The sequence below is a fragment of the Manis pentadactyla genome, chromosome X (assembly GCF_030020395.1).
Source record: "Manis pentadactyla isolate mManPen7 chromosome X, mManPen7.hap1, whole genome shotgun sequence".
Classification (NCBI taxonomy): domain Eukaryota; kingdom Metazoa; phylum Chordata; class Mammalia; order Pholidota; family Manidae; genus Manis; species Manis pentadactyla.
The window spans coordinates 44,679,936-44,692,373 of record NC_080038.1 but is presented as its reverse complement, the minus strand read 5'-3'; the positions used below and the strand labels follow the sequence as shown (position 1 = coordinate 44,692,373).

At 44.9% G+C, this 12,438-nt stretch overlaps 1 protein-coding gene across 3 annotated transcripts in view; it reads left to right on the top strand.

Annotated features, from left to right (window-relative positions):
- The window catches only part of SHROOM4 (shroom family member 4), a 290,444-nt gene that overhangs the window by 237,609 nt on the left and 40,397 nt on the right, over window positions 1-12,438 (top strand). For all 3 annotated transcript variants that reach the window (XR_005033288.2, XM_036928887.2, XM_036928888.2), the window contains 3 exons: window positions 878-1,012; window positions 3,308-5,741; window positions 11,277-11,338. Coding sequence is in view for 2 of the 3 variants with exons in the window: in XM_036928887.2 (XP_036784782.2) it covers window positions 878-1,012; window positions 3,308-5,741; window positions 11,277-11,338 (2,631 nt within the window). In the remaining variant the exon portion in view is untranslated. The remainder of the gene's footprint in view (window positions 1-877; window positions 1,013-3,307; window positions 5,742-11,276; window positions 11,339-12,438) is intronic.

Here is a 12,438-nt window from a genome sequence, read left to right as displayed (position 1 = left end):
CAGTGCAAGAGTTGTAGCTACACCAGTCAGACCTTTGGTAGCATCCAGGGCTTTGGCCTCAGGCTTGTTTCCCTTTATTCACCCCTGCCCTACTGAGCAGCCAGTCTCCTCTGTCATCCTAGCTCTGTGCCATTCACCACTTTGTTCTATTTTCCCTGACTGAAATTGGACTCCTTGCCATCACTTTGCCTACAAACTCAGGTGTCTCACCTCTGTGCCCATCTTATCCTTCACTCTCAATGCCTTTACCATGCTTTATTTGACTTAGTTCTGTCTCACTCACCAGTCTGTAAGTGCTCAAGGGTAAAGACTATGTTTGATTCATCTCTATATGCACGAATGAATACACAGAGCTGTGCACAGATGGTACACAGTAAACATGCAACAAATGCTTATCAAATAAATGAGCAAAAATTGGAGAATTTGCAGCCCAGTGTTGATTTGTTCAAACTTCTCAATCACTTGCCTCTTCAATTCTTAGAGAAAGATGGGAAGATTGGCCAGATTGATATTTTTTTCCCCAAAGAAAACTTAGAGTAGGTTCACTGTTCATTGGGTAGCAGCACTCACTTCCAAAAACATTTCTTGAGCATCTACTGTGTGTCTGGCACTGTTGTGTGTGCTTAGGATACACCCATGGGAAAAAGAGTATTGGGGAGCAAACATTCCATATCCCCAGGGATTGCCCTCAGGATGCAGGAGATTTGAGCGCTGGGAGCTGAGGAGGCCCACTAAGATTCCCACACCACATACTTGCAAGATGTTCTACTTTATTCAAGGGAAAGAGGGGGTAGGAGGGGGTAGGGGCGGAAGCTTACTGGGAAGTGATTTCAGCTCTGGTTCCCTAAGCTGACTTCCTGTCCCTTTCTTGCTGTAGGAGAAACGCCCCTGTCGGTAGGCCGCACTCATGGCATGTGGCCAAACTGCTGGAGGGATGCCCTGAGGCGGCCACCACCATGCATTTCCCTTGTGAAGCCTTCAGCTTGTCCTGGCATTCTGGCTGCAACACAAGGTAAGTAGAGAGCTTTCCCCTCAAGATGGGCTTGAGGGTAGACAACTTGGCCACTCTTTCTCCTCTGCTCTAGTTGGATGGTATAGAGCCCAGAGGGCTCTCATGGAAGATGGAGTGGGATCCCAGAATACCTGGGTTCCAGTCTGCTTTACTACTAACTTTCTGTGACTTTGGGATAGACCCTTTACTTCTGGAAAATGTTTCCTTGAAATACTTGCCTCATTTGACTGGCAAGACACCCCACTCGCCTGCTTTTCATCTTATTTCATTGGCTGTTCCTTTGCAGTCCCTTTCACTGGTTCCTCCTCGTCTCCCTGGTGTCTTGATGTAGGAAGGCCCGAAGGCTTGTTTGGTTCTCTTCTCTAGCTGCAGCAGCTCACTGGTGATCTCATCCAGTGTTCATCTGCTCTGCCACAGGGCCAAAGTTTCAGAATAACCCTGAATAACAGGGTTTACCTACAGTGAAGCTCTCTCAATTCAAGGAGCTGAGTATTGTCTGTTGTTGAAACAGTTGCCCAGAAGAGGCAGAGAATTTTCTTGACAAGCTCAGAGCCAGCAAAGCTGCTCACTTCAGCTGCCATTTCCCTTCCACAAGATTTTCCCTCTAAGAAGGGATTTCTGTGGAGGAGGCTCAGGGAAGCTAAGAGTTGAGTTTACCCCTGCTCTGTGACTTTTTTTGACATTGGAAGCCAGGGGCTCCAGGCAGAGGCAGTTTTGTTCTGGAAGAATACACAGAACATATTTTTAACTTGGCTTCTGTTTAAGTGGGGGTGTGGTTGTTTTCAGGAAGGGTGGTCAGGTTGGTAGCAGGTCCCCTTGCCAACAAGGAATCGATGGATTCCTAGCCCAGAGGTCAAGTAAGCAGAGTGACTAAGGGGCAAGGCAGCAAGCAAGAATTAGAGTTTGACCTGAGGGTCATGTGGGCTCCTGCCACCGCTCAGTTCTGGCTTTTTGAACTGTGGCTTTTCTGAGAGCAGCCTGCAACCTCTGGAGTTCTAGTCACAGGGAGTTACTGGCATGACTTGGCTCAGTTTGGCTTTGTGTGTGGGAAGTGGTACTTAAAATTCAAGATTGTGTCTGATCTTAGTACCCTTTCTTGGTCTTCCCAGTTTGGCTTTGCCACTGGGGATGAGAGAGGGATGAGGAAGCAGGAGCCACTATAGTATCAACACCAGTGGTAGACAGGATGCTGATAATAATAGCAGTGGAAACAACAATCAAAAGAGCAGCAGCTACCATGTATTGAACCTTTGTTAGGTGTCAGGGCTGTGACGAGAGCTTTACATTTATTATCTGATTTCACCCACAAAACAACCCTATGATGCAGATATTATTATTATTCCCATTTTACAGGTGGTATAGCAGAAGAGCTGAGACACTGGACTCATAGAGGCCTGACTTCAAATTCCAACTCTGCTTCTTTATTGGTTTTGCCAGCTTGTTGGTTTACTTAACCTCACCAAGCCTCAGTTTCTCAGTTGTAAAGCGGGGATGATAATCTCTTACCTTCAGTTTGAAATGAGACATTGTAAAGTGTCTGGCAAATTGTAGGTCCTGGGTAAATCAAGAAAAGAACAGGGGGACGCATAAATTCAGGCCCTTTCTGGGCCACAAACTAAAGCTGGGCAATCTTGAGAAAAATCACCTCCTCAAAATCATTTTCCTCTGAAGGGCCTACTTTATACCAGTGGTTTTCAAAAGTGTGACCCCTGGACCAACAGTACCTGGGGGCTGGTTAGAAGTAAAGATTTTCAGGGTCTAACTAGCCTAAAACTCTGTGGCAAGACCCAATAACCTGTGTTTTGACAAGCCCTCCATGTGATTCTGATGTATACTCAAATTCAAGAGCTACTGATTCACAAAATGGGCTGACTGAAATTGAATCAGTCCTCTTTAGGATCCCCTCTCTGATGTTAATGTTCTGTGATTGTCTCTCCTGCAAGACAGCCACATGCTGACTCCCTGGGGACAGCAACAGGCCAGAAACAATTATAGATTCACTGGCAGCAGGGAAGCAGATCATAACCCCAAGTGGAATGCGCCCACTCTTCATCTTTGGGAATCTTGCCCTATCCTTCTTCGGTATGTTGTCTTATCTCCCATTCTACATTGCTGTGGTGCCCCAATGTCCATCTCTTTCCTTGTTTCCCTTCTTTGTTTTTTTGCCTTATCTCCCTCTCAGTTCTGGCACGGGTGCCTCTGGCCTGGCCTGCCTTCTCCCATGGCAGGTCTGGCGAGGGTGGGAAAGGGATCTGGGAACTTGGCTAACTAATCAGTGTGCCCTGTGTCTTGCAGTGACGTCTGTGTGCAGTGGTGTCCACTTTCCTGGCACTGCAGCACTGAGAAAAGCAGCTCCATTGGCAGCATGGAGAGCCTGGAGCAACCAGGCCAAGCCACCTATGAGGGCCATCTCTTGCCCACTGACCAGAATATGTACCCCAACCAGCGTGACTCAGCGTATAGCTCCTTCTCGGCCAGCTCAAATGCATCTGACTGTGCCCTTTCTCTCAGGCCAGAGGAGCCAGCCTCTGCAGACTGCATCATGCAAGGCTCAGGGCCAACTAAGCCCCCTACTGGCCAGCCTAATGCAGCTGAGACTTCAGGAGGTATGCAGCACACCTGTGGGGGCCACCTGACTCCCAGCTCCCAGATGTCACCCTGCCCACAGGAGGCCCACCACGCAGGGCCTGCCAAGGCTTCAAGGGACCCACCACAACCTCCAGTGAGGAAAGACAGTCTTCAGGCCTCCAGAGCCCAGCTCCTCAACGGAGAGCAGCACAGGGCTTCTGAGCCTGTGGACTGCTTGCAACAGAAGGACACTGTGCCATCCCCAAGGAACCCTAACAGGTTCTGCTGCTTCAGTGGGCAAGAACAAGTGACAGACAAGGGCCATCAGAACTGCGAGCTCAGCCAGCCTCCCGAATTCAGCCAGCATGTCTCTGAGCATCTACTGATAGATGCCTCAGTCAAAGCTGTTGGATTCCCAAAAGCGTATAACAAAGCTTCTAGCATAGATTCCAGCCCACTCAACAAGGTTTCAGCAGAGCTAGCTAAGACTTCTTTTGGCAGCCCTTCACACCTCATAGGACCCACAGGGCATTGCCATAGTGCCCCTGAACAGCTGCTGGCATCCCACTTGCAGCGTATGCACCTTGATATCAGGGGCAGCAAGGGAATGGAGCTCCCCACTGCGCAGGATGGGCATGAGTGGACTCTGTCTCCTTTGCATAGCAGCCACACAGGGAAGAAAAGCCCATGTTCCCCTGCAGGGGGAATCCAGCTCCAGCCCAGCAAAGAGATAAAGACCAGGTCAGTGGATGACAGGCCTTTGGATTCAGGGCAGCAGAGCTCAAGCAGTTCCCCACATGGAGAGGCTGATAGACACCCTCCAGAAAGAAGTTTCCAGGATGCAAACATACCAAGCAGAGCAGGCAGTGAATTAGCCAGCCAGCAGCCCTCTACCTCTGGCTCCCTTGTTCAACAAACCAGGGACTATTCTGCAACCACTAAGGTAGCTGGCAGCATGGAGGGAACCAAAGAAGGGGATAGTGAACCCAAGGAGTGTGGCCAGGTGGGTGGTAGGCGAAATGGAGGCACCCAGGGCCGCTCTATCCAAAACCGGCGGAAGAGTGAGCGTTTTGCTACCAGTCTGCGTAACGAAATTCAGAGGAGGAAGGCTCAGCTGCAGAAAAGCAAGAGTCCCTTGTCACAGCTATATGACACCAAGGAGCCAGTGGAAGAGACGGAGGAGCTCCTAGAAAGTCCTGCACCTCCTGCCTCTAACTCATCTCTTCTTTCTTCATGTAAAAAATCACCTAGCCCAAGAGACAAGCTCTTCAACAATAGTATGATACTCAAGGCTAGGTCTTCAGAGTGCCTCAGCCAAGCCTCTGGGAACCATGAATCTAGGACAAGTTTGGAGAAACAAATAAGCCCGGGCCGGAAGCCTGGCCAGCCCTCTTTGGGCCTGAACACTTGTTGGAAAGCATCTGACCCATCCTCTTCAGACTCTGAAAAAACAAATGTTCACCAAGGTGTCTGTGGAGGTCACAGGAGGTGGTCTCCAGAGCACAACCTGCAGACACATGTGGCACTAGCCATGGAAAGCCCTTCCAACCCAGCTGACCACAAGGAATTGAAGGCTGCTACTGCCCCAGCTGGGGAGGAAGCCATCCTCCTGCCCTTTGCAGACAGGAGAAAGTTCTTTGAAGAGAGTAGCAAATCCTTATGTACATCTCATTTGCCAGGTTTAACCACTCACAGCAATAAGACTTTCACCCAGAGACCAAAACAAATGGAACAAAACTTCCAGCCAATGAACTCCAGCTATAGGGAACTGAGGTGCCATCCCACAGACCAATCATATCATTCCATGCCAGGCCTTCAGTCAGAAACTCCCACTTACTCAGAATGTTTTGCAAGCAAAGGTCTAGACGAATCCATGTGTTGTAAGCCACTGCACTGTGGTGATTTTGATTACCACAGGACCTGCTCTTATTCCTGCAGTGTTCAAGGAGCTGTAGTCCATGACCCTTGCATGTATTGTTCTGGGGAACTCTGTCCTGCTTTGAGAAAGAGAAATATGATGCCAAACTGCTACAACTGCCGATGCCACCACCACCAGTGCCTCTGGTGTTTGGCTTGCTACCATAATCCCCAGCACAGTACCCTTGAGGACAGCAGTTTGGCACCTGGCAGCACTCGAAAATCCAGGAAGCTGACAGCACAGGTAAGGACTTGGTTCTTGGATGGCTGAGCTTCGTTACTCTCTTTGTGAGGAGAAAGAGAAGCAAATCTTTTGAAGACATAACAATCATAATTCCTTAAAATTGTATAGCCCTGGCCCCACCAGATGATAGCTTAGTAACCTTGAGCAAGACACTTAACCCCCAAAATTGCAGTTACGCTATCTTTAGAGTTAGATGAAAATAACTTTCACTTCACAAAATGGACAGAACTGGGATTTATACCCTGACTATATAACTGGAATCTGAGTGACCTTAAGCAGGTCATTCAATCACCAAACTTGGCAATTACATGATTTTTAAAGGAAAAATAAGAATTTTTACCTCATAAAATGGCCAGTACTTATTACTTCATCTCTAAAGTGGAGGAAAATAATGGCTGCCTCGTGGATCAGATGTGAGGATCAAATGAGATTGTGTATAAAGAGTTCTGAGCCTAGTGCCTTATACAAAACAGCACTTATTCCCTTCCATCTCCTGCTAAAGAACTACATGGAGTTGCAAAATTTTCATATGACCCCAGGTTTTTTTTTTAGAGATCTGACTAGTCTGGTTTTCTAATGAACAAATCCTGAACCCCTTCTCCAGTCTATCTCTATCATAAACCCAGGTCTATACTGGCTGTTCCTATGGCCTGGTTATGACCTACCACCCTTACACAAGCCACCACCATCCCCCATGGCACTTCTTGAAGAATCCCCTAAATCCTTTCCAGCTCACTTCCCCGTGGCCTCCCCGACACCACCCCTCCCTTTGGCTGGTGCATTCAAACTACAAGCTAATTCCTGTGTTGAACTCTGTTGTTACATAGGCAGACACTTCTGACTGACTTAGTGTTTGACATTTCTCAATACATAGTCTTTGAAAAAAGGAACCTGAGGGGTGGGAGAAGACTTACACAAAAGAATATATATACTCTATTCCTTTTATGTAAAGTTCTATAACAGCTGTTTTATGGGGAAAAAATCAAAACAGTGGTTATCTATGGGAGGTGGCACAGAGATTGATTGGGAAATGGTATGAGGGAACTTTGCCAGGTGATGATAATGTTCCATAACTTGATAAGTGTTTGAGTTACACAGGTTTATGTATTCCGCAAAACTCAACAAATGGACACTTAGTATTTGTGCATTTCACTGGACATCAGTTTTGCCTAAACAATATTGTAAATAAATATTGAATTTTAATGATATGTATGCTGAAGTTTTTGAAGTATAGTGATGCATATAACTTATTTGATTGTTTTCAGCATACAGTGTTGCACAGATTTTGTTATATGTAGCCCTAAGACTTCAAGTTTTTGATGCTATTGTAAATAGTATTGTTTTCTTAATGTCATGTTAAATTATTTGTTCTACTGTATAGAAATATAACTTAATTTTGTATATTGGCCTTCTATCCTACAACCTTGCTAAACTCACTTATTAATTCTAGCAGCTTTTTGGTAGATTTTAAAAAGATTTTCAACATAGACAGTCATGTTATCTGCAAATGGAAATAATTTTTTATTTTCCTTTCCACTGTGTATGCATTTTCTATGGGAGAGGGGCCTTACCGCACTAAGACCTCCAATACAATGTTTAGTAGAAGTGGGGAGGGTGGATAGTGTTTCTTTGTTCCCAATCTTTCATTATTAAGTTTAATGTTAGCAGTAGGTTTTTTTGGGATGCCCAAGAATGGGTTGAAAAAGTTCCCTTTTATTCCTAGTTTGCTGAGAGCTTGTATCATGAGTGGATGTTGGATTTTTTTCAAATGATTTTTTTGTATCTTTTGAGATAATCATATAGTTTTTCTCATTCAATCTATTAAAATGTTGTATTACATTGGTTGATTTTTTTTTATTTTGTTATCATTGATATACAATTACATGAGCAACATTATGGTTACTAGACTCATTATCAAGTCCCCACCACATACCCCATTACAGTCACTGTCCATCAGCATAGTAAGACGCTATAGGGTCACAACTTGTGTTCTCTGTGTTATACTGCCTTCCCCGTGCCCCGCCCCTACATTATGTGTGCTAATCATACATTGGTTGATTTTTGAAATAAGAACCAGCCTAGCATTGTCAGGATAGGTCCCATTTGGTATTATCCTTTTTATATGTTACTAAATTTGATTCAAAAATATTTTGTGAAGGATTTTTATGTCTTTGTTTAACAGTCTGTGTTTTTTTTGTGTGTTGTCCTTGTCTGGTTTTCATATGAAGATGCTGGAGTTACCAAATGAGGTGGAAGGTATTCCCTCCTCTTCTATTTTCAGGAAGAGTTTGTATAAAATTGGTATTATTTATTCCTTAAATGTTTGGTCAAATTCATCACTGAAGCCTTCTGTGCCTGGAGTTTTCTTTGTGGAAATATTTTTAACTACAAATTCAATTTATTTAATAGATACAGAGTCATTTGGGTTATCTATTTCTTCTTGAGTGAGCTTTGGTAGTTTTTCTTTTAAGGAATTTGTCCTTTTCATTTAAGCTTTCAAATTTTTCCAGATAAAGTCATCGTAACTTACTTTGAAATGCATCAACAATTTAAGATGGGTTGATTGGTGGACAGGTAGGAGTGTATAGATAGATATATGATAAGGCAAATGTAGTAATTATTAATTGTAGAACCTAGGTGATAGATGTACTGGCATAAGTTGTAAACTCGTTCCACTTTTCTGTATGCTTGAAAATATTCATATTAAAATGTTGAGAAAATAAAGAGGAGAGGAAATATAAAATAAAATGGTTTCAAGGCACTGATGCTGGAACCAAACTGCCTGAGTTCAAATTCCTAAGCTTTCACCTCTAAAAAATGGAGGTTAACACTATCTACTTCATAAGTTGGTTGTGAGGATTAAATGCTGTGACATGTGTATGGCACTTAGAACAGTGACTACCAGATAATAATCACCTCTGAAGTGTGATTTATTCTCTTAAGATAACGAGAGATTTTGGCTAGCTTGAGAAATTTTTACCAAAGGAAGTATCTGCAAGTAGACAACAGAGAAGTTGTTGAAGTTGAGGGGAATTGGGGAAGGGATGATGGCTGCAGAAGTGTCTGCCTAGGGCCGGTAACTCTAAGGGAAGAAGGTGAAATTTACAAGTTGCAGCAATTAGCAGTGCAGCTATGCTCATGCCCATACCATGCCTTTCCTTCAGAGAGAGGGAGACACTTGGGTTCCTAATGTTTGTTAGACTAGCTAAGAAGTCGGCTTAGACAATAGGCTTTCAGATATGTGGATGATTGTCTAGGAACCACTTCATGCCCGTTTCTATCCCTGCCACTTGAACACACACACACACCTCAGACAGAGGGAAAACTTGTAGTATGTTACTATACCCCAACTCAGATGACTAAGGTAGTTGTGATAGTGGCTATCTGAACTAGGGCTGAGATCCTGCTCCTTATGGCCCCTCGAAAAGGTTGGAAAGCCAATTGGCTCCTGTTTAGTGCTGTTAAGAAAACCATAATCAACATACAGTTACAGCCCTCATGCTTCATGCCAGTTAGTTTTGCATATATTATCAGATCATTTCATTTAACAACTATCTGAGACAAGTTATTACAGTATCTGCATTTTACAGCTGAGGAAGCTGAGGCTCAGGGAGGTCACACATGTAGCAACTGGTGAAGCCAGGATTTGAACAACATAATAACTAACATTCAAGTGTGAGTATCTGCCTTGCACCAGGTACTGGTCTAGGCACCTTACATGTATCAACTCATTTAGTCCTCAAAACAATCAGGAAATAGGTACTGTTATTATTACCATCTCATTATTAAATAGCTGGGGGAAATAAGATAAAGAGAAGTTGGATAGTTTGCCTGAGGTCACACAGCTAGTGAAGGGCAGGTGTGGAATTTGAATCCGTGCAGTCTAGCTTCAGAGGCTAGAGTTCCTAATTGTGCTACACTGCCTTTCCATAAGCTGATTGCAGAGCCCAGGCCTCTCCAGTATGGCAGGTTGCCTTCTACCAGTATAACTTCCAATGGGGCAGCAAGTTCCCACCACAACCAGTCCCCATCCACAACAAGTTGTAGGGATAACTGGCTCTGTAGTTCAAGGGTGCAGGCAGCTTACAGCAACCTAAGTGACTCAGGAAAAAAAGTAGACATACTGGGAAGCTGAGAATGAGGTTGGGAGTTGGGACAGCACTTTGTTTGGTTTGGCCCCTGCGATTTACTGAGCACTTCCCACAGGGCTAGACAGGGCATGGACAGGAAATCCTGATTCCCACTGTGGCTGAACAAGTCATAATGTCTTTGAGAGCAGGGATATCTCACAAGGGCGTCAAGGCAGAGTCCGAAGTCTAACAACTGGTTAGAGCTGATCTACCATGACAGGTACAGGCAGGTACTGCTCTGGTCCTGTGAAAGCTGTGAAACCTCACCTTTTCCATGGCTACTAACATCCAGAGCCTTCTATGTGCTGAGCATTGTGCTAGGCATTCTCTATGCATATCGCATTTTATCCTCACTACTGGGAACCCAGCAAGACTAGATTGTATAGTCCTTATTTTCTAGATAGGAAGCTGGAGTCCAGGGAGGTGACATAACTTCCCTGAAATAACACAGCTAAATAGTGACCCCCAAAAAGGAGTAAAAATTTTTTACTGGGACAAAGGGAATAAAACTTTGAATGGGACCAGTAATAGCTTCAGAGAAAGAGGGAATTTGGAAGATCAGTGAGGTTTAGGAGAAAGTGCACATTCTCATTGAGTTAAGCTCTGAGTGACTAGGTAGGAAGTGCTGGATGCAAAACCAGGGGGAATGTCAAAGGCAAGTATGCGTTAGGTTTGCAGCTAGAATAGAAAGGTAGGGACATTTTTACAAATGGCTTATATGGCTTGGACTAGGAGGGAAAGTGTTGCTTGGGCAAAGCCCTTAAGGAAAAAATGCCCAGGGTGGAGAGTCTACTCCTGTAATGTGGGGAACTTGGCACCCAGCACTCATGCTCTACAGAGATGAGTCCACCTCAGCCCTGGCAGCAGATTGGGGAGGAGGAGGAATGGCCTCTACAGTACAGGGCCTGGCTGGCATGCATGCTCACCATCTGCCTCACCCTGGCAGAGGGCTGCAGCAACAGGAGTGGCAGGCCTCAAAACCCCCCTCAAGGGACAGAGCTTCCAAGAGGATGCTACTTATGTCAGAAGAGGCAAGAGGAATGAGCAAGTTCACCCAGCAGAACAAACAAAAAGACCTCCTTTGCAAGAGCCAGAGCAAATAGAAAACACACTAAACTGGTTTATAAGGTGGTTTGGGAGGGGTGTGGAGAAAGAGAGGGAAACATGGAGTTTCTAAAGCACACTGTCCAGTCCCTAAGTACTTTCTTATACCCCAGCAGCTCAGCAGGTGTCTGACAGAAAGGCAGCCCTCCAGTTACATATTTCTCTACCCTGCGTAGGAGGGTAGAAGTAACTAGCTGGGAGGCCTGGCCAGGGTCAGGTTCCTGACCTCTTCATATTTTTGAGGCCATCTAGATACCTGGCTGCTCAGAACTCCCTAACTTATCAGAAATTTCCTTTGCAGGAATTTCCTGGGGACAAATGGAAATCAATAACAGGGAACAGGAAGACCAGCCAGTCAGGGAGGTAAGTGACTGATCCGGGAGCTCTGGTGAGTTGGTACGTCTGAGGCTTCTATAGAAATTGGGAAGGTGTTCTGTTTGCTCAGTTTCCTTTGAGCAATCTGGTCTAGTGTGCATGCCAAGGGTTTGATGCCATAGACGTGATCCAGCTTTTCCCCCAGGCAACTGGGCTACAGACTGATCACTAGGACATTTTGAAATATGTAGTAGTTCTGGCATCCCATCACCTCAGAGACCTGAGGCAGACCTTCCCAGGTACAAGGACATATGGAATCTGACTGTGCTGAAACATACATAAGAAGTCATAACTACACCTGTCTTAGCAGTAGCCATCAGGCAGTTGGAGGAGCTAGAGAGGAGGTAAGACTGTCCAGCTAATGTGTCTTTGCCTCAGAGTTGTTGGAGGTACTTGCTTGTTGGGTTCTACCACCTTTATTTTTATAGGGCTTGTTGAGAACTTAAGGTCTACTCATTAAAAGTCCATGGGCAGATCATGCTAATGATAGGTTAAGATTCCTAGAAGGAGGCCAGGGACATTTTTATAAGTAGCATAGATATCTTGGGCTAGAGGGGAAAGAATTGCTTGGGCAAAACCTTTAAGGAAAAAAATGCCCAGAATGGAGAGTCTGCACCTATAATGTAGGGAACTTGGCATCTGATACTGATGCTCCACACCAACCACAGGTGAGTATAAGGAGTAGGCAGTTACTTTCTCCAGGTTGTTCCCCATCAGCCTGGATGGACCATCTCTTTTGTGAAATTGCTTGGTATACTTTTTAGCCAGTTCTGCTCCAGGTCAAATTATACCAGAGGCCCCTAAATTATATTGATTCTTTAACTAAAACTCTAGAAATGAAGGGACGTGGAAGAAGGCTCCTAGTGGTACCTTTGTGGGAACGCCAAGGGAGAGGACTAGAATCTAGGTCTCCTGCTGACCCTGAAGAACCCAGGGTTCTTTCTGGTGGTCTGCATTATCCTCTGTGATTTGGTCATGTAGTCAGGAATAATTTTGGCTTTCTTTTGACTCCAAAATCTGGGAAACCTATCAGTTTTCTCGTTGGCAATGAAAAAAGGAAGGAACCCAACATTTATTGATAATCTACT